Source organism: Poeciliopsis prolifica, unplaced genomic scaffold, assembly GCF_027474105.1.
Source record: "Poeciliopsis prolifica strain line A6 unplaced genomic scaffold, Auburn_PproV2 SCAFFOLD005, whole genome shotgun sequence".
In the NCBI taxonomy this organism is placed as follows: Eukaryota; Metazoa; Chordata; class Actinopteri; order Cyprinodontiformes; family Poeciliidae; genus Poeciliopsis; species Poeciliopsis prolifica.
The window spans coordinates 11,673,877-11,694,587 of record NW_026562380.1 but is presented as its reverse complement, the minus strand read 5'-3'; the positions used below and the strand labels follow the sequence as shown (position 1 = coordinate 11,694,587).

Genomic DNA, 20,711 nt, shown 5'->3' with positions numbered 1-20,711 from the left:
TGTCCACCAGAGGAGGATGTATGTTAACAGATTAATAAACCCTTAACTTACTAAAAAGCAAAGACACTGATTATTTTACGTTGTAATGTGATGCCCCATTTAAAAATATGCATCTTGTTTTTATTGCCATTTATTTTAAGAAAATAGCAATTCAAATTATTATTTGAAATAATGAATATATTAGTTTTGTAATAAAATAAATCATAATTGTTATGTATGCATATAACACATACATAGGTCTTTCAACATAGAACCCTCCCTTATTCAGGACAAAATTGTGTCTTGTAAACATTGCTTAAACATTAACACAGTGAGTCATTCTGACTTCCACACTTAACATCTATGAGAAGTACAGTCAATCTCCATAGAGCAATCATGTCTCCCTAAAGCATCCATGGGATTAATAAGTGGTGCCTTTCAACAAACTTATTTTAGGACACATAGCTAACAATAGTAGTTGGGTCTCAAGACCTCCTCAAGATTAATTCAGAAGTTATGATTATGATAAATGTTCATGGATTTGTCTTAGTATACTGATGTGAAATTTTTTTTTTCACATCAGTATTCAGAACCCAACAGTGCCAACACCATAGAAATGTGTGAATTTCTTGAATTTCGGGTAGACCAATAGGAAATAAGGATTGGTTCTCTGAAACAAGACCGACAGTAAATTTTCCCTGGCTCTTTTCATTCAAGTCATGACTTCTTTTATTTACACACTGAATTCAATTTAATAAAGTGCTACTGAAAATACCAAATTTAGAAGTTATATTCAAACTGACTTCCAGCAGTGTGTCAATGAAAATTTAATGGCATGTGTAAACAGAGGGATGGTATAGTGAAAGTCTTCTGTCAGTATAACTTAAATATAGAAAACCTATCCACAGCTGTTTGTGTTTTGATTATCTCCCGGTTTCTTAGTTCTTTTTTATTTCCCGTTTTCCATATTGTGGTTTAGATTCTTCTGCTTCTATTTGTCCTTATAGCTTTTTGTTAGTAAGACCCTAAAACCTTCTATTAAGTTTCTCCTGCATTCACTCTTCATCCTTTCTTGAGTTCACTACTGCCTTAACTGATTTTTATGTTACTCATCACAATCCCACAGTATTTAAATTAACTTGGTTTCTTTCCCTCAATGCTGTCTCTAACTTTTTTGTTATTAAAACTATTGTTCTACAGTCCATCGTGCATCTATCAATTCTCCTTATGTTGAGTCATTTTAGTCGTGCTAAATAAAAACTATTATTTGTCCTGTCGCGGTTTGGGTCCTCAACATGCACTGAAAACATATTTCATGCATCCAGGCATTTTAAGAATGCCTGTTTGTCCACTGAAAACAATTAAATCCCAGACATTATCATCAATTAATGAGATCAAACCAGACCAAACTCAAAAGTTGGACGCAATGCTATTAGCACGTAGCATTCTTCAACAACTCAGGTGGAAGTGAAAACATTGCACAACATGAATTATCACCCAGGTGGAACACAGTGCGTCAAGTAGTGAAACATTATTCAACGAAGCTTTGTGGCAGAGAATTTGACCTGAGAAATTTTAATTTTCAAATTCAAATTAAAATCCTTTAAGGAATCGTGAAAGCCCTATTTCGTAATATATTATCTTGCTGGAAGTCGACATTAGATGATGGATCTACTGTCGTCAAAAGGATGCACATATTCTGCAGTAACACTCAGGCTACGGTGTTTAAAAAAGTGGTACTAAATGGCACAAGATGTGCCAGGGAAAAGGCTAAAACAGCATAAAATGAAAATTCAATTCAGAGCATGTTAATGCTTCTATCCCAAATTCTGACACTATCATCTGAAAATAAATAAAATTGACCTACGGGACAAGATAACACTGTAAAAATTCAATTTGTGGTAATCTTTTACAGTTCAAGTTTTTGTGAGCTCAATGATAATATTCTGCATACTTTTACAAACATTCCCAGAGATGGTTGTGCATGAGAATCACAGTAGATCAGCAGTTCTTGGAATATTTAGCCCACCCAGCTAACGCCAGCAATGACACCACATTCAAAATCAGTTTAGTAATTATTTTGAACATGCTCTAGCTCAGTTTGATCATCATCAAGTCACATCCCCCATACTAAAATGCTTAAATATAGTGAGTTACTACCATATGATTGGCTGATTTGCTATTTGTAAAAACAAACACTTGAATATATGCACTAAGATCTAAAATGATATCTAAACTTACAATCTGAACCTTAAAAAAAAAAATATAAAAAACACAAATGAAGTCCCCACAGGCTGAATTAATCTACCGCCTGTAAAACAGAGGATGCTGTTGTTTTCAATGTGTTTTTATAATTGCAGACTTTCACATCTTGTGCTTCATAATTTCATAAAGCATCAAGTCATTAGTCACTCTGACTCAGAACTTCAAGAAGGAGCACAGATGGTGGTGTGATGGACTCTCCCGCATTATAATTTAAAATCCCACGACTGCATTTTTATGCTTTTATTAATGACAGAGCTCCTTGTTTCAAGTTGTCAAGATTTGATGCATCTCTGCATGTTGTGATTGCAAGAACCAGTAATTATCTTTATCACTTGGACTCAACTGTATCTGAAAAATGGTTCTTCTGAAAATTTAATTTAAAAGTCAAAAGCACCCCATGTTGCAAGTTCATTAATCTAAAATGCAGCTTTACATAAATAAGACTACCTCAGTAGCTTAAGAGGAAAACTAATTTTTTTTCTCCCAAAGTCTTAGGTTGTAAATTAGAAGGCTGCTATTACAAAGGAAGGGAGATAAACTCTTATTTCTCAAGTTAATGGAACAACAGTTTACCTGCTTTGACAAGCAATACTACCGCAATTTTGGCTACATCCCATCTCTGTTGTCCTCGTCCAAGTCCTTCCCGGACAAAGACTTGGACAAACATGGCTCTGTCCTACCTGCCTCTTTGTTTTTACTTGTAAATAAGTAAAAGTCTATTAGTTGCCTGAGACCCAGGCAGTTCCTTTAATAGTTAGAGAAATTCTCTGATTTGGATTTCACAGAGACTGCAACCCACAAAGACAACACAGATGGCCTTCATCTATCCAAATATTATTATTTGCAGCATCCACCCATTACATGCACCAGAAAAAAAATGGAGAAGCACTTTCAGTCTCAGAGTAATGAAAAAATTATTGTAAGAAAAAAAATATATAAGATAGAGGTTTGTTTAAAAGAGGTTTAAATCAAATACATAAAGGGGTCACTGTGTCACAAGGAAGAACACCAAATGTGTTTTTTTCTCAGTTTGCCAGTAATCAGACACATATCATTAGGAATATTGTTCAATAACTCTAAAATTAAACAGTTATAAAAAATATGAAAGAAGAGAAAAAGAAAAGAAAAAACAGGAAAGAAAATCAAATACCTGTACATTAAACAATATAAGGTAATGTCAATGAAAGTCTTGCTTCACTATATAAAGAATCCAATAAAACTAAAATGAATAAGAGAAAGAATAAATTAAAGGAGTACACATGACATACTTGGAAAATATGTGTTCGACCCGCAGGTGGAAATGTAAGTTTGTCAGTCGAGAGGGCAAATGACTCAGAAAAGTTTGTGTTTAATTATTTAATTTCACTTAAGACATATTTAATTAAGTTCCCTTTCTCTAAGTCATGTTTGACTGCTGTTCCTCAGGCATGCACTCAAACAAACACTAACAATACAAACTTGCACCAGCTGTCAAGGGACTTGGAAGCAATATTAAAATAGGAAATTTGAATTCTGTTTAACCAAATGAGGAAAAATGGAATATTTTTGCCATCTTACCATTTGCCATCTTATCACATGTAATTGCATACCTATTTCAGTTTTCCAGTACTGATCATGAAGCTGTCAGTCAGCAATATTTGAAGATATAGCAACTGTATGTATGACGTAGATAATCAGAAATATGTCAAAACAGTGTTTATGAATATTTTAAATCAAAAATAAAATATGTATCTATAAAAATATGAATATAAACTGCCAAAGTTATGGTAAAATCTCAAGATAAAAAGTGTTTAGTTATTTATTGTTTTTAGACAAAAATGCTCCTCGCCATCAAGTCTTTTACTGTTGGAAATCCGGTTAAATTTAGTCAGACTGTGAAAATAAAAGATTGGAACTAGATGGAGAATTTGATCTCGATATCTTACTGCATATAGTCTGCCTTCAACATTAACAGGTCTTGCTTTTCTGTGAGGGAGAATCTATCACACACCAGCAAACTACTTTCACCAAAAGCTGTAAGGCATTGGCAGAGAGGATTAGGCAAGTCACAGATTCAACTCTGCTGCTCATCTCAGGGATGTGTTTTTAGTGTAAGGGGAAATAAACAGGTCTCCCAACAGCACCACATATAATGCTAAAAAGCTTAGATAGAAAAAAAGTGAAACTGACCAAGCAAAAATCTCTTTACTTTTTGGACACAATTTATATTCATTGCACATACAGTCATACTTTCCAAGTATTTACTTATTTTATTTTTTAAATTGGGTTTTTTAAAATGCTGATATTGATTATTTAATCACAGACAAAATGACATGTTAAAAAAATATGCATTTAAACACACTGTGGAATGCAAATCTACGTGCATTTGTGTATTTTAATTAGTAAATATTAAATGTCCAATTGCAAGTAAATGAAGTACATAATGATCTGCAGACTAGTAGTGCTCACATAGTTTGACAATGGAGAGGAGCAAGCGAGGAGCATTAAATAAATGGGTTATGTGATTAAACAATGCTGGTAACAAGGGTGGAAGTACATTGAAGTCTGCTTTGGTGAATAAAAGTCCCCTCTGATTGTTAAAATAGAGGCCTACCTCTTAGAACCTCAAAGGTGAAGGTCATCTCAAAATGTTACTCTACTGGTTCTTCCCCTTTTTGTTACTGGCTTTGATTGAGACTAACTGATAGCGCTCCATAAAATACACCAAGTGTAGATGGTGTAAAATGACTAAAACGCTGTGATACAAAGAGAGCCTGAATACTTCTCAATATAGAACTAAATGATGAAAATCCTATTCTGTCAAATAACTTTCCCTTTTTTCAGTTTTTCCAGACATAGGTGCTGATTTAGGAGAGTGCAAAGTGTAAAGCTGCTGGTTTATGAGCCTTCAGAAGCATTGCATATAACCTCATCTGAAACTGTAGTTCAGTGAACCATAGCATGTGGAGAAAAAAAAAAAACATACCAATCCAAATTTAACAAAATCAAGGCAGAAATTGATGTTTCATTCAAGTGGTGTCTTCTTATGGATGTTTATTTCATAATTATTCTACATTTATTGGGATTAAACATGTACTTATTGTGTCAAATTGATGTTTGATGAAAATAAATATGAATAGTCATGATTAATTAATAACACTTATTAATTTGGCATTTCTTTAAGCATGTATCATCACTAATTTTAATACAGAAAGGCATGTTGTGGCCTAATTTGAATAGCAGACATCATTCAAGGAGTGTAAGTTACAAAACGTCATTGCTGAAGAGACACACATCAAAGGACTTGCAACTGTAATTGCAGCAAAATGTGATTACACAAAGGATAGCCTCAGAGGGACTGTATACTTTTGCACACCACACTTTTCAGTTTTTTTTAATTGTATGAAATGTTGTGAATCATTTTCTTTCCACTCCACAATACCACTTGTCTTTCACATTACATTCCAATGGAATATGTGCAGGTTTGTGGTTGTAATGTGACAAAATAATAGTGAATAGCAAAACTACAACACAGCAAAGAAATGCCATTTCATTTTTATTGCAAAAAAAAAAAGAATTGGCTTTCAAAGATCTGGCTCAATTAATTTCCAGTCTGTAACTCCTATAAAGTATCTGACAAAAGATTAACGGTTCAGTGTGGACAAAATGATTTTTTTTTTTCCAATAGAGTGGCAGTATATTTTCAGTTATAAAATAAGAGTAATAATACAAGGAATTCAAAAACACAGCTTGCTCATAGAGGAAAAACGGCACAGCTTAATTTAAAATATCCTTAATATTGCTAAGACACTAATGGAAACTTGTTGAACAAAGCAAGCTTTATGAAGACGTAAGAAATAGCACTGCTGCTTGTGCTCAAATATCCAAACGATCACTCTCTTTGAGCTTAGGTGACACAGTGTCATGATGTACTTATGAGTATTTCAGACTTAATCCGGATATATGGCAATAGATACCATGGGAGGGTGGGGAGTGAATCGGTTATAAAACACTGATTTTGTGGCAACGGGGTTACTGCTGTGCATGCAGAATCTAATTTACGACCTTAACCACAACAAGTGTAATCTGCTTTGTGGAAAACCCTCACTCACGAACAGAAGGATCACCTGCCTGTGCCTTTTATATTCATTCCACCCTCATTTGTAACTAGATTAAAAAAAGGGAGAACACAGAGATGAAGAAACATGGATGCACACAACAATAAGACCCACACCAGTGAACCACCAACCAGCATTCTATGAATGATTCCTATTTATGAATCACCGCCATTTGTACCTGCAATTGAATCACTATAAGATGGTGGTTATACCATCTGTTGGTAAATTTGACAAGACTACATGCTTGATTTCCAATTGTCGCACATACTGATTTACTTAATCAAGTTTCATGACATTTTTGACACAGCATAGTTGAAAGCTAATGTACACTAGAACTACTACAGTACATCTTCAATACCACTGATATGGGAAAGAGTTTTCACTCTCACTCTCAGCGGCACAACTTTTAAGACCACTGTACATGTTTGTTCTGTACATGCAGACAAAGGTCAAAGTAAAATTACATCACTCATGTTTTAAAGAGGTTGTCATGTAAAATCAACTTCTTTGAGCTTTGTGTAATGCCACAAACTTTTAAGTATTTTTACAATACACCTAAAACCTTCAGAAATATCTCACCACAATGACAATTAAATTGAGAGCAAATATATATATTTGGTTTGTATGTTATCTGGTTTGAAAGACATATCCCTACCAAACCCTACTCTCCACTGGAGATAAGCATCATTAGCCCTTGAACAGCATTAGGTATTTAGGCAATGTATAGATTTTTGTGAAGGAAGCATTTGACAACGACTGACAGATTAATCAGGACTGGTCCAGTTGACCCTGAATCAAGTCATGCAACCTGTGTCGAAAAGAATTATATAAATTTCAGCCAGACTCTTTAGATTCCAAACAAACACCATAAAAATGGATGATATCACGCCAGTCCCTAAATAACTATAGTGGATCCATGTGTATCGGATAATACATTTAAAAATATTGTAATTGGTCTATAAAACATTAAACAGTGTAGGACCAAATTACATTTCTGAGTTGCATGTTAAGTACAAAACGGGCCTCAGAACTTGAGAGAACCAGAACTAAGCAAGTTGAGATTTCTATAAACTAATACAATTAAATGTGTTTTGATTAGCATTGGAATGCCAGTAAACTAAAAAAAAATTATTTTGAAATACAAACGATTTCTGAATTTCACACACAATACAGGAATTCATTGAGAATTTAGCATTTCTACAACAAATCAGCAGTAAATCAAAAATCCAAAAAACTGTATGTTTAGAGGATATTAGCTTGTTTTTCCCATTCTTCTTTCAAGGTTAAAAGCTGAGTGAGAAAGGATTTCAGTTTTTCAGTCGGTCTGTGACACTGCAGCGTAAAGAAAGTCTGAGCCATCTTTCTGCTCTGCAGTCTCTTCACGTACAAGGAAAGGGAGACTGCAGTAAAACAAAACCAGGATTCCCTAAGAGAGACGTGAATAAAAAAAAAGCATATGCTATTATGACACTATTAATCTAACATGACAGTCCTACTATATTCTGGGAAAAACCAGCTGAATAGGATAGTGAGGGTGGTGAGCTCACACTGACAGCACTCATAAAAAATCCATTGCCGTCTCCTGCCAGTGATACAAGAGAAATATGCTAAGAGAACAACAATATTGCCCAGTGAGCATCGCACAGACCATTTTTGTAGCATATTGTGATTTTCTGATTCCTTGATCACACATAAACATATTAAATCAGATTAAGCATTTTGAGACAGATAAGATTTACATCTCAAAGGCCGCTTTTTTTTTGCATTATTTATACACCCAAATAATCCAAGTATTCTCATGCAGATAATAATGCAGTGCATTGTAACACATGAACGGCCTGTTTTAAAGGGATAATGAGGATAAACAATAAGTGATTTACAACATGAACAGAGGTAATTATGTTCTCAGTTGATCTCCACAATATATTGTAATTGCTGCCTGTAAATGCACATTAAGATGTAAAACATGCTGTTTACATCCAGAGAAAGAAACAGCCCCAACACTTCATGGAATCCTATTTAAAACATGCAGAGATATAAGTTATAGTGATTATGGTAAGTTCTGTGTTTTTTAGATTAAAAAATGTATTGTTGTAGGTATGTACTCTCTCGTTATATCAAACTGAGCAATAAACCAATCTTTTGGCTTTTGTCTCCAATTCACAAGAAGCAGGGATACACCAATCCAACTTGCACCCAATAAGCCGGCAAAATCTAGATTCATAAGAGCTTTGTTTAAAACAGACCAAAGACCACTAAGAAATTGTTTCAATTTCAATCAAACATCTGCAGAACAGTATTTTGAAATGTAAAATCCATATATTAGAGCAAACTCCTAGTGACACATCAGTCTTTAACTCAATGAATCCACAGTTGAATATAAACAAGCTAAATCAGACAGGCCTGCAGTCCAGGCAGTATGACTTACTGTATAGGTATCAGAAATATACATTTTAATGATCAATGATTTATCTGTGGGATATTCTCTCTCTGAATAGGACCCAGACTCATCTCAGTACAGGTGCATCTACAGTCATGGAAAAATAAAGTTGACCGCCTGCTAAGTCGACAGTTTTATGCATAAGAACTTAATAAAAATGCCATCAGCTGCAAAGCAACTTTTTGCTGGATATCAGCCTTGGAAAGAGTTATGTGGTCACTTCCAAACAATTTGAAGTCCTTCACTGCAAAGCAACATAAATTAGTTCAGATAACTTAGTGCTGTATTTATCCCCTGCATGTATTACGCACTATGTGTGGTGGCAACATAAATCTATGTCCTTGAACAGGCTTGTCGTCCATTTGTTTAAGTTTTAGTTTTTGTTCTGATTGTAGATATTTTGAGGTTTTCCTTTGAGTAGCTATTTACTTTAAGCCATTTCGAGACAAATAAAGATCAGAACATATCTCTCTTACTTGAATGACATTGGCACGTTTTGACAATAATAATAGTTTATAGCGTTCTACTAGACTCACAAGAAGAAAGAGCATTTGATATTCTCGGAGTGAGTTTTAGACATATTATCCCCGCTACAGAATGCAACATATGTTTAGAGGGCATTGTAAGTCTTTATGGGTTAATCGGATAATAATGAACAAAGCGCATATATAAACCCTGCGTCTTGCCAATCTCATCAACTACCACAGGTTTATATGCAGTTTACCCTCTTGTTGTAGAGAACCTTGAGATAGTAACTCACGTAAATCTTTTTAAAGTGCATCTACAAACGTATGCTGGCAGTTTTGGTTGGTTCATTATAAAAGAGCTCATTTAATGACACCATGCTAACAATGTATCAAGATTTTTTCACAACCTTAGCTCTAACTTTGCTAATCAAGGTTCATAATCATCACTGCCACACAGAGGGTGATTGGCAGTGTCGAGACTCTCCTCCTGGCTCTGATTGGTTATTTCTAGTTAGAATGGGAGACGGCAGAGGAGCTCAGTTTTTTCAGATTGTCCATCTACCATTCATTCATTCATTCACAACATGTTGACAGTTTCAACAAATATGTAAAAACAATATTTTTTATGAAAGTTATTTACTGCAGCTTTTAAAGCTGATGAATAACTAAGTATTGATGAAGGATGTCACTTGCTTCGAAGTGAAATTCAAAATGCTACCATTACGTTGTAAATGCAGTTGCACCAGGAGGAGATCCAGAAGGAGATCCAGGACATGGATGGACAGATTGATGGGTGGATGGATGGCAGATGATGCAAGTCATTGCATTAGTAAACGTGAATCTGTTACATGGACTTTTCAACAGCGATAAAAAAATAAATAAATAAATAAATAAACAACAACAACTCCATCAATTATTGACACTGAATATTCTTTTCTCATCAGACTAACTTGAATATTAGTATTTTTTAAAAGAGGTTCTACCTTGGAAGCATACTCAATACAAATATCAACCTTCTTTTTACTGAAGCCCATTGCGTAGGCATAGTTCTGATTTTATGTTAACTGGTGCTGGACAATTTGAAAAGGACTAGGAGGATGTGTGTATGCTTTACACAACACTTGGTATAAATCTTAAATTTACCCTGACAAGATAAAACCAAGAACTCAGCATTCTAATTTATGGTCACAATGATTTCCCTTTGCTCCCCTAACAAGCTCTCTGTCAATAAAATGATATACACCCACCCTCTTTATTTTTCCCCTCTCACTCCATATATATGCAACTCCTACAGCACAATGAGATAAAAAAAAAACCTTCTGAATCCAATTAAATGCTTTAAGACACCAAAGGAGAATATACAAATGCTATTCTTTTTATCCCAACTCCTGAAGGGAGTGAGACTTCATATGAGGTGTATGGCACCTGTCAGTGAGTCTGCAGATGTACCGTTAAGATAAATTAAACATGTTACGGTTGATTTGAGCAACCGACTTGAGGTGCCGTTATGGTTTTGCTTTTTCTAAAGTGAAAACTTTCCAGAATGAAAAAAAAAAAAAAGCAAGTTGAAATAAAAAAAAATAATGTATTTGTTTTCGATCTCTAAAGGTAGAGCCATTCCCTTAACATGGTCAAACATATCTCTGTCCAGACAATTAACAAATACATAGCTGCTAATAAAGATTAGTGACACAAGTACTGAATTTTCATGAACACCAAACCCAACACTTTGTTGACTTTTTTTGCTTTAAACCCAAATGTATGTTTTGATGTTTAGAGTAAAAATGTGAATATTTATTCAGAAGATATACGACTTCATAACTTTGGTCAAAAATAATGACAATATTTTAAAATATAATGCTCGCTTCAGCAGTATTTCCAAGGCATTTTGATGGAACATGCAAATATAATTTATGCAAACAATACAAATGACTCTCTTGGTGGCAATCTACTTAATCTTGATAGCATTTTTGTAAAAGAAGCACAATTGCGCTACTTTCAATCAACAAAGTCTTATGACTTACAATATGTTAACCCCTAAAATAAAGAAGAATTTTTTTATTTTGTCTATGTCAAAACTGTTGTCATGTTATCCAGAAAACTTCACATTTGGAACCTTTTATCCTTTTTTTTTTCATGTATTTAGTTCAGGGTAAAAAAAAATATTAATATACACAGCTGTAAACAAAAACATTTCATTAACCATAAAATGACACAGTCACAAAAAGTTGAGGGGTAATCTTATTCTTTTTAAATAGCAGGAAGTTTGATAAGCAACATTTTTATAACAGCTTCATGTTGGAAGCCACACGAAGCTGTAAAAGTAAGCTTCGTGTAACTTCAAATAAATGTATCTTACTGAGAGAAAAAATGGTTCTTGGAATTGTAAGGATTGCTAAGCCCTGGCCTCTGCTGTCACTGAGCTCAGATCACACAGTGTTACCAAACCACAAGGATGCATTGAGTGTCCATTACTAATCAACATACTGTCATAAGAACCACGTACATATTCCGATGGGTTGACTGAAGGCTGCTGTTAGATATGCCAAATATTTCTGTTTTTGTTGTTGTTTTTTTAGCTTAATGGCTTTACCTTGCTTTTTTAGGCTATCCAATATTGCACAATAAAAAAAGAAACACTTTTGACTGTTGTTAAAATGAAATGTTGTAACATTGTAAAATGTGTTTTTGGTTGCAAGCCACAGCTGATCATAAATACCTGAACACAGCATAATCACTTATGCTGAGATGGGTCATGTTGGTGCTACAAGAAAAAGCAGTGCCTGTAAGTTGGTAATCATCAGCTTTGCTCATTTGTTCCTTATTATTTTGTCTGTGTCAAAGCTGTTATTATGGTATAAAATACATATTTGTGTCTGCAAAATAGATAAGTTATGAGTACATGCCAATTCTCCTGGCTACTACAAGATTATCCCTGTACAGATGTATTTCAGTAAATTGCAACTGAATTTGTGTCTATAAATAAAAAAAAGTTCAATTAATATAGATTCATTAATAACAGAGATATGATTTGTTTTTTTGTTAGTTTTAATGACTCGGGTAATGAAAACATAACATTTAGTTAATATACAACATAAGTGCAAAAATCAACCAAATCCTTGACATTGTCCAGCATCCAGCCATGATCACAAAAGGGTCAGACAAAAAGTAAAAAGGACATGTCTATTGATAAGAGTTCTCATGAAGGTGTCAATAGGAAACTAACTGGAAGCAAAAATGTGCTAAAAAAAAAAGGTTAACAAGCAGCAGAAATAACCACAACCTACAGGTAAATGTAAAGTAAACCCCATTCAACAGTTCTGTATCGACGTGGAAGTTAAAGCAAAATGAACCCAAACAAGTCTGAAGCACAAGCACATATACATTATTTCTGTTGGCAAACAGTGTAATAAAATAAATAAAATTATTTATTTTATTCATCTTATGTAATATGTTTAATTTTCTATTAACCATTTTTCTTTTTTCAAATATGACATTTCCTTTTGGCCACTTACAACCTGGTTGGAAATGTAGAAAAAAAAATACCTTGGTTTGTCCACCAAGATCACAAACCTTTTTGCTAATTGCTAATTGTTGTACTTCATCCTCATGTTTTCAAGATTATATTCTATTGATTAGCATAGGTGCCAAAGGCTGTAGAGGATCATCTTGTTTGAAGTTATAAATTCACTTGATAAAATAAATTCAATGTACTCCAATTTCTTGAGATGCACCTGCACATGCTTAACAGTAAGTCTTTCTCTTCTATCTTGGAGAATTAAGTCAACCATATTTATGAGCTTTACAACTCAAAGTCATAATGTAACATAAGAACTTAAGGTATATGACAGAACAAAACAAAGGCACAACGCATTACATAGCATTATTGCTTTGGTCAATAAAGGGAGGTTGCCTCTTTATACATTCCCGTACTGGGAGGGCAAGCGGAGGTACGTTTCATTACAAAGAGATAAACAAACCATGGTGGAGCCAGAGGAGACCCACATCCCAGGTAAATGAGAGCTTTATGAAAAAGATTAGTGCAAATCCCTCTCAGAAAGCACTAGAACATGTGGGGTGAGAGGCAGTCAGATTCAGACTTGGCTACCTCCATCCAGTGAATTCCCTTAGTGATCGATCAAAATACAAAAATCACAGCTGTAGTCACAGAGGGGGAAGGAGGAGCTGCGCCTCAAAGAGCACTGAGTTACTGCAATAACTATTGGGTGGATTGATATGAATTCTTGTAATGATAATAATAATAATAATAAAAAATAAAATAGATAAAGCATATGTGTGTAATTTTGTCTCCAGACAGAGAGGCTCTCACAACAACAGTACAGCAGGTAAGCTGAACATCTGCAGAAACTATTCTGCCTGTAAGCTGCGGTTGCCATCTTTACTAAGAGCTGATCATTAAGCTCTGTTAACCTGCTGTACTAGTATCTGCAGGGAGAATTGAGTGGCACAAACACACACCTGCTCCATTTAGAGGGAAATCATTTCTTATCCCCCCAGCGAACATATAACTCCTCCCCAAGTAGAAGTCCTCATTCCCCTTCCTCTCCACAGGACATGTCTGCAAGTGCACACCTACTGCTCCCTAAATTGTTGATGGTAAACACTTGAAGCCCAAAGAGAAAAAGGGAGAAACAACTCTGAGTGAGGAAAATAAAGATGAGAAGAATCAGAAGCAGGCAAAAAGTAGGTGCAGGTGATGGAAATACCTGAAAGAAGATGAAGGAAGGGAAGGGAAAAAAAAAACTAAAAAGGACGAGTTTCATCTGACCCACTCAAGTGCTGCATGTCTGAAGTGCGCTTCATTGCCTCCTGTACTGAAGTAGCACAGGTACACCACAGTAAGTACAATCTGCAGAGGGAGCAGACAACTCATTACTGGAGCCCTAAAACATTGCGATGTGCCAAACACCATCTGTATGTCTTTGGATATAAATACAAACTCAGTTTCCCTGGTAAGTGAATCTAGTGGAATTAGAACCTATGTATTTTCAGCCTAAAAGGAGAGCACAGGTACATGTCAGTGTCTGAATAAACATCCCTCAAAGAAGGGCCCTCACCTATAAGCCAGTGCAGTCATTCATCCTGCAGAGTTGATTGGTTACAACATGTATAAATATGCATTACATTAGGCGAACAACATTCCATGTAGCGCAGAAACAATTTCACAGAGTGCACCACACTCCACTTGAGTGCAGCAGTTACTATAATCTGATAAACTATGAATAAAAAGAAATATGTGTGAATTATCAGTGGATAAATACATACCATTGGGACTCTCCTCATCAATGGTCACTATGGTTGCAGGAGGGCCCGGCCGAGAGAGCTTACACTCTGAATACAGAAGAAGAAATAGAAATATCAGAAGACACACATAAAACTCAACCCTCTTTTTTTTTGCACAAGAAACATTCCAGTAAAATCTAAATTTTAATATGATGTGTGATGACGGCACAATTGCCACAATTATTCTTTTTAAGTTGATCAGAGTGTTTAGTACCTTAATTAGCTATAAGTTAGGGAAGTTTTTTTGCTAAAAAGACTGATTCAAATTGTTCCTAGGTATTCTTCAAACTGGAATAAACTAAGGGTGAATGAACCGTTAGGTTTATTATGCCACCTCACACAGTAAGGAGACAGTCAGTGAAAGAGAGCAGCAGAGAGAGACATTTTGGAGTTGCCAAGTGTCTATAAGAACTATATATTTTAAGACTTTTGCCCACAGCTTTACTAGGAGCACAGTTATTGTGCACTTTGATAAGATAGCTCATTTTCAAATATAAGAACATACAATATACTAGAACATATATTGAGAATATTTGATGTACAGCTGAGTAATGAAGTGCCCTTTCAGTTTATATGTTATAATAAATTTATCAATGCGACATCTATCCACACATTCTCTACACCTGCTTATCCTTGCAGAGTTGCAGGGATGCCTGGGGGAGAGGTGGGGCAAACCTTGGATGGGGTACAAGTCCATCATGGGGCAAGACAGAGAGATACAGGACAAACAAGCACGAACACACTCATACTCACACCTAAGGACAATTTAGAGAGAGAAATTAATCTAACAGTCATGTGCTTGAACTGTGGGAGGAAGCCAGTGTACCAAGAGAGCCCACACATGCATAGTGAGTACATGCAAATGTCACACAGAAAGATCACAGGCATGGATTGGAACCTAGGACCTCATTGCTGCAAGGCAACAGTACTACCAATTAGGTGTATTTTGTCTAGCTATGAAACAAATACACCTTTCTGGATTACAAAAATATATATTTTTGAAGATATTTTATCAAAAGTTTGGTAACAAAATGTTATCAAATATAGTGGAGTTGTGATGATCAACCCACAGTTTAGATCAGTTCAGATAATCGGAAAATGCACTGATGTACTTTTAGCGCTGCCCCAAACTAATCCCTATGATTTTTAAACCAGCTGTACTGGTAGTCCCTGACAAACTCAACTCCTGTGATACCTGCAAAAGGTACAGCTGGTAAGATTTGTTTTAAAAATCATGGCCTATTTTATAAGGGACTTTTATATCTGAATTATTGTTCTTGGGCATGATATTAATGATTACACCTTGGTTTCCTGCTCAGAAGTCGCTCTATGGCCTTTTCAATTTTTTAAAAGTCACTGACAACAGTAACCGAGACACTCCAAGATTCCCTGTCTGTATCATGTGACCAGCTGTGCCCACTGTATTATTTACTGATGCCAAATGTGCACCAGAGAGAGCTCTGCTTACTGAATCTTAAAATCAACATATCAAACTTTATCAATCTAAAAATAGAGGGGTTTTTTAAGTCCTATTTGCAAATAATTACCTAGAATCACCCTATAAGGTAATAAAAACAACATTGTGAAAGATTAGTATCAAAACTGATAGTGTTTACAAGCTGTGGTTGTAAACACTATCAGCGGGAGCTAGCTGAGTGTGTGTCAAAACAAATATACAGAATCTTTATAATCAAAGGATAAATCTATAAGTAGGCCTACTTTAGGTGACATGCTGCCAGAACACCACGGTAGCTTTTTAAACTGAGCTAAACCTGTTTCGGAGAAGCATATTACAGCTATCTCACAGAAGCTCCACACAGGGTTAAAATATCTGTGAGAGTGAAGAAACTGAAGCATCTCAAACTGTCAGCATGTAGTGTATGCTGCAATGAAAGGTCACAGTGTGTTAAAGAATGTAAACGGCATGGATTTTAATAAATCATGTGGAGCACCAGCCTGGAACTCGGCACTGGGTAATTTTCAAATGTATATATTTTCCGTCTGCCCATTTTGAGATTTGCAATAAGCACCACTTGTACAAACAAGAATCATCTTGTTAATATTAAACATATAACAAGAACACAGACAGATGTATTTCTAAGGAATGTAACAGCATTTGGAGATTCACAGAGTTATAAGAATTGTAAGCAGTTTGTTTATTTTAGGATACTACAGACAGTGAAGGCAATTTAATAGGTGTTTATACACAGTTTCCCACAAAACAATAATCTGATCATTAACAAGGGAGATTTTATAACTTAGATTGTAAATGGGCATCTGTTTTTGTTTTCTCCACATGTAGTGGTCAGATTTCTATTTCATAAGGGTTAAACAAATACAACTGTCGTCCATAAAAATTGTACTGAATTAGCATTTGAGTATTAAGAGCGAGATAACTTCCAAATTCAAGTAAAAATATATTTGTTATATGTTAAAGTGATGTAGTATTGTTATCAAGTCATTTTAAAGTGTCATATAACATGCATAACAGCTCATGATTCACACTGCACACCTCGAAGAACTGTTTGAGCATCTTCCTGTTACACAGAGCAAGTGCAATCAATAAGTCCTGTGGCTGTATCATCAAGAGTAACTGACTGTACAACTCGGACTACTAGACAAAGGCCGGTGAAAAGCACAAGACAACATTGTGAACAGAACAAGAGGGAGAAAAGCTTTGCAGATGGAGGTCACAACAGCGAGATGGTATGAGTACACGGGACACAGGTATTGGCAGCTTGACAAACGGCACCAGATGGGGCAGTGAAGGGGGTGGGACATGTCATTATATATAAACAGGGGGAATGCAAGAAGAAAACAGCAAAATACTGAAGTTAATAAAACAAAGGGAAAACAGACAAAAGAATCTTGCCCTCTTACCCTCATACTGCCAGTCTGAAGGAGTCAGAGCACAGTTTAGCCAGAGGGAAGGAGAGCAGGAAGGAAAAAAGGAAAATAAAATAATAATAAAAAAAAAACATAAAACATTTAAGAAACAGCTCTGAAGTTAGGAAAAAAAGAGAAATAGTCCTTGCAAGAATACAGCAATATTAAAGAAAAGAGAAGAAGACATGTTATAAGGGGAGAAAATGTTAAACAGGGATTGAGATTTTAGAAGAAAAATACTAAGCAATCCAACAATGGTAGCTTTTAAGATGCTGTCACAGCACTTATCTTAGTAGTTTGTGAACGATAAAGTCCTGTCACATATATGAATGATGTCTCTCTTAAAACACCCCACTGTGGTAGAAGCCACATATATTGGAAGAAGGTGGTTACCTTCACACTGTGCTGCAATATCAAGATAAAATGTGCTATATTTTATCTTGCTTATTTGTTTGTTAATTTTTCATACCAAATGATAGCTTGAAAGCTAAATCTATAAGGGCCCCCAAGATGCATCAGTGATTACTGGTTTAATTTACTCTACATTAGGACCGACTGTCCTGGTGGACAAGCCACTTTCACCATTCAGCATAAAGAGTTGATTGAATCTTTACTGGAGAGAGTGTCCAAATGTGATGTTTTCTACATGTGGGACAAAAGACAAAAAACAGAATAAAGTGGTAGAGCGGAATATGTCTTCGATAACTTGCAATGCTCATGTCCAAAGAATTTGTGGTATATTGGTGTAGCCTATGATATAAGGTTAAAGGCACAGAAAACCAGTCCTAGTATTAAGCATCTCCTACTTAATGACACATTTTCATACAAATAGATACACTTATGCAGGAGCTAAATGTTACAGCAAAAACCCAATATTAATAATACTTAATCTTACACTGTGCAAACACCCACTGCACTGATGAAAACTCACATTGGCAAGTCAAATGCTTAAGACTCTGGTGTGGAACTTTGATTAAAAAAAAATAAAAAACGTGTTTAATTCGTTACAATGTCATAGCTTCATAATATGAGACCAACAATCTGTGAAAACATGCATCTCCTCCTCTGCCCATCTGCAAAAATCCATCACAACTGGTCAGAAACAACCATTCAGGGCCACGAGGAAGGTCTTAAGTCTGTCAGTCCCGCTCAAGTGCATACTGTGGCTCAAGCCATCACTGTGCTAATGGCTAAAAAACAACTTACCCTTAGGTAGCTTAGGAGGAGGGTGTGAGGAGTGCATACCCAAGGATGATTGACTGGGACGAGGCAGATGAGCTTAATATTCTCACAGATTATCTGTCAAAATATACTGACAGATATAACAAAAATGTAAAAACTATATATATATATATATATATATATATATATATATATATATATATATATATATATATATATATATATATATATATATATATATATATATATATATATATATATATATATATATAGAGGGCCTGGAAGGTGAAGACCACAGTGGTGCCTGTGGTCATCGGGCCCTCGGGGCAGTAACCCCCAAACTGGAGCAGTGGCTACAACAGAGCCCAGGAACAACATCAGACATCTCAGTCCAGAAATGTGCAGTCCTTGGCACAGCCAAGATACTGCAGACCCTCAAGCTCCCAGGCCTCTGGTAGAGGACCCGAGCTCAGAGGATAAGAACCACCCGCGGTGGGTGAGAAGGGAATTTTTTTTTATTTATTTTTTTATATATATGTACAGTGGGGAAGCCTATTTTAAGATTATTTCTACTAATAATTATTTGATCCTTTGTGGGCCCTCAGACTATGTATGAAGAATTTCCAATTCAAAATTATCGGATAATAGAATTAGGATTATGCCAAAGGGATCATGACCTGTTTAGCATTCCAGTGTACATATTACACCATTTTTTTACAATATGCATATATTCATTATAATTAACAAGGTTGAAGCAGACAAAAATCAAATACATGTTTAGATACACAAACATATGTGGCATGATAAGAAACTGTGTGATAGTAGTTCAAAGATTTGGTCAACAGGTATCTTGATATTGCAAGGAGTAATATCTCCTTATGTTTGAAATCGATTCTACAGCAGACATTCATTAACACATTCAATCAAGAAACACACATTTTGTTCATAAAGTAATGGTTACTATCCGCAAATTGTCTCTCTTTTCCTAAAATGCTCTTTCTCCTTCAAACATTTTGAACTTTGTGAGGCTTGTTACCAAGTTGGGTCATCTTAGATTACATGTAATCAGAGATGGGCAGGACAACACATCAACAACCACCGCTCTAGTATTTCACACCCACCTTCTGTTGCGGGCCTTAGTTGTGCAACTGTGCACCTGTTAGTAGGTGCATAACAGGATAGTTTTCTCATTAAATATGGATACCCATGAGCCATGTTTTAGAAGCATATAATGCTCAGAGGAAATGTCTTGGATGCGACAGCCTTAAGAAATATTTGTATTTGTAGATTTAAAACAAATTTATGAAAACATTTTAATTTCATATGACTCTATGTTAGGATGTTGTGCTAAAGATTTGCTATGACTTGAGACATGCAGTTATTATCCATATGTATATATCCATTTTCAAAAGCTCCTTAAGACATGTGCACTGTTAATTTTCAGTCAACAATTTTGGAGCAATTAGAAAATCCATCTCTTTGCTAAGGAAATGGAGCCTCCCATAATAGCAACATGATGAATTGAGGAAGTGGGTCACACCTTGAAATCTGAGTCACAAACAAGCAAAAAAAAAAGAAAAAAGAAAACTCTGCAAGTCTGATATGAAGAAAATCTTTGCGAACCCAAAGAGCATGCATGTGCATGTGCGTGTACAGGGCATAAAAGTTTCTTGCACTCACATCTTTTTAGAGGATCATATGATCTGTTTGGGATGTGTGCAAAAGTGTGTGTAGGTTTTAAGTGATAGTCGTGGCAGTAGGGGAGAGACATCTAAGGAATCAGGTTCCAAGAAAAGAGGAAGAACCAAGCAGAGATAAAGAATAGCACCTCCATTTTCAGTGACAACAGGCGTATACTATGATCAGAGCACTGCATGTGAATACATACACAAAGCAAAAACTGATGCTCACATTCCCACTGGTTGACATATTTAAAGCTGTTAACAACAAGTGATGTTATCTATTTAAGATGCTTTTCGGCATAATGGAACATTATAATTTATGTTTTCTCATCTTTTCACCTCTCCGTTCTTCATTGTATCGTTTATAATAAGGTTTGCATAGAGACTGGAATGGAGTTGGATTTCTGTT

The 20,711-nt window shown here is 35.4% G+C and overlaps 1 protein-coding gene across 1 annotated transcript in view; it reads right to left on the bottom strand.

Annotated features, from left to right (window-relative positions):
• Nucleotides 1-20,711, bottom strand: part of LOC129360130 (protocadherin-15-like) — a 151,921-nt gene that overhangs the window by 88,704 nt on the left and 42,506 nt on the right. Inside the window, exons 4-5 of the mRNA XM_055030243.1 lie at nt 17,433-17,447; nt 14,535-14,600 (exon numbers count right to left, since the gene is read on the bottom strand). Coding sequence (XP_054886218.1) covers nt 14,535-14,600; nt 17,433-17,447 — 81 coding nt within the window. The remainder of the gene's footprint in view (nt 1-14,534; nt 14,601-17,432; nt 17,448-20,711) is intronic.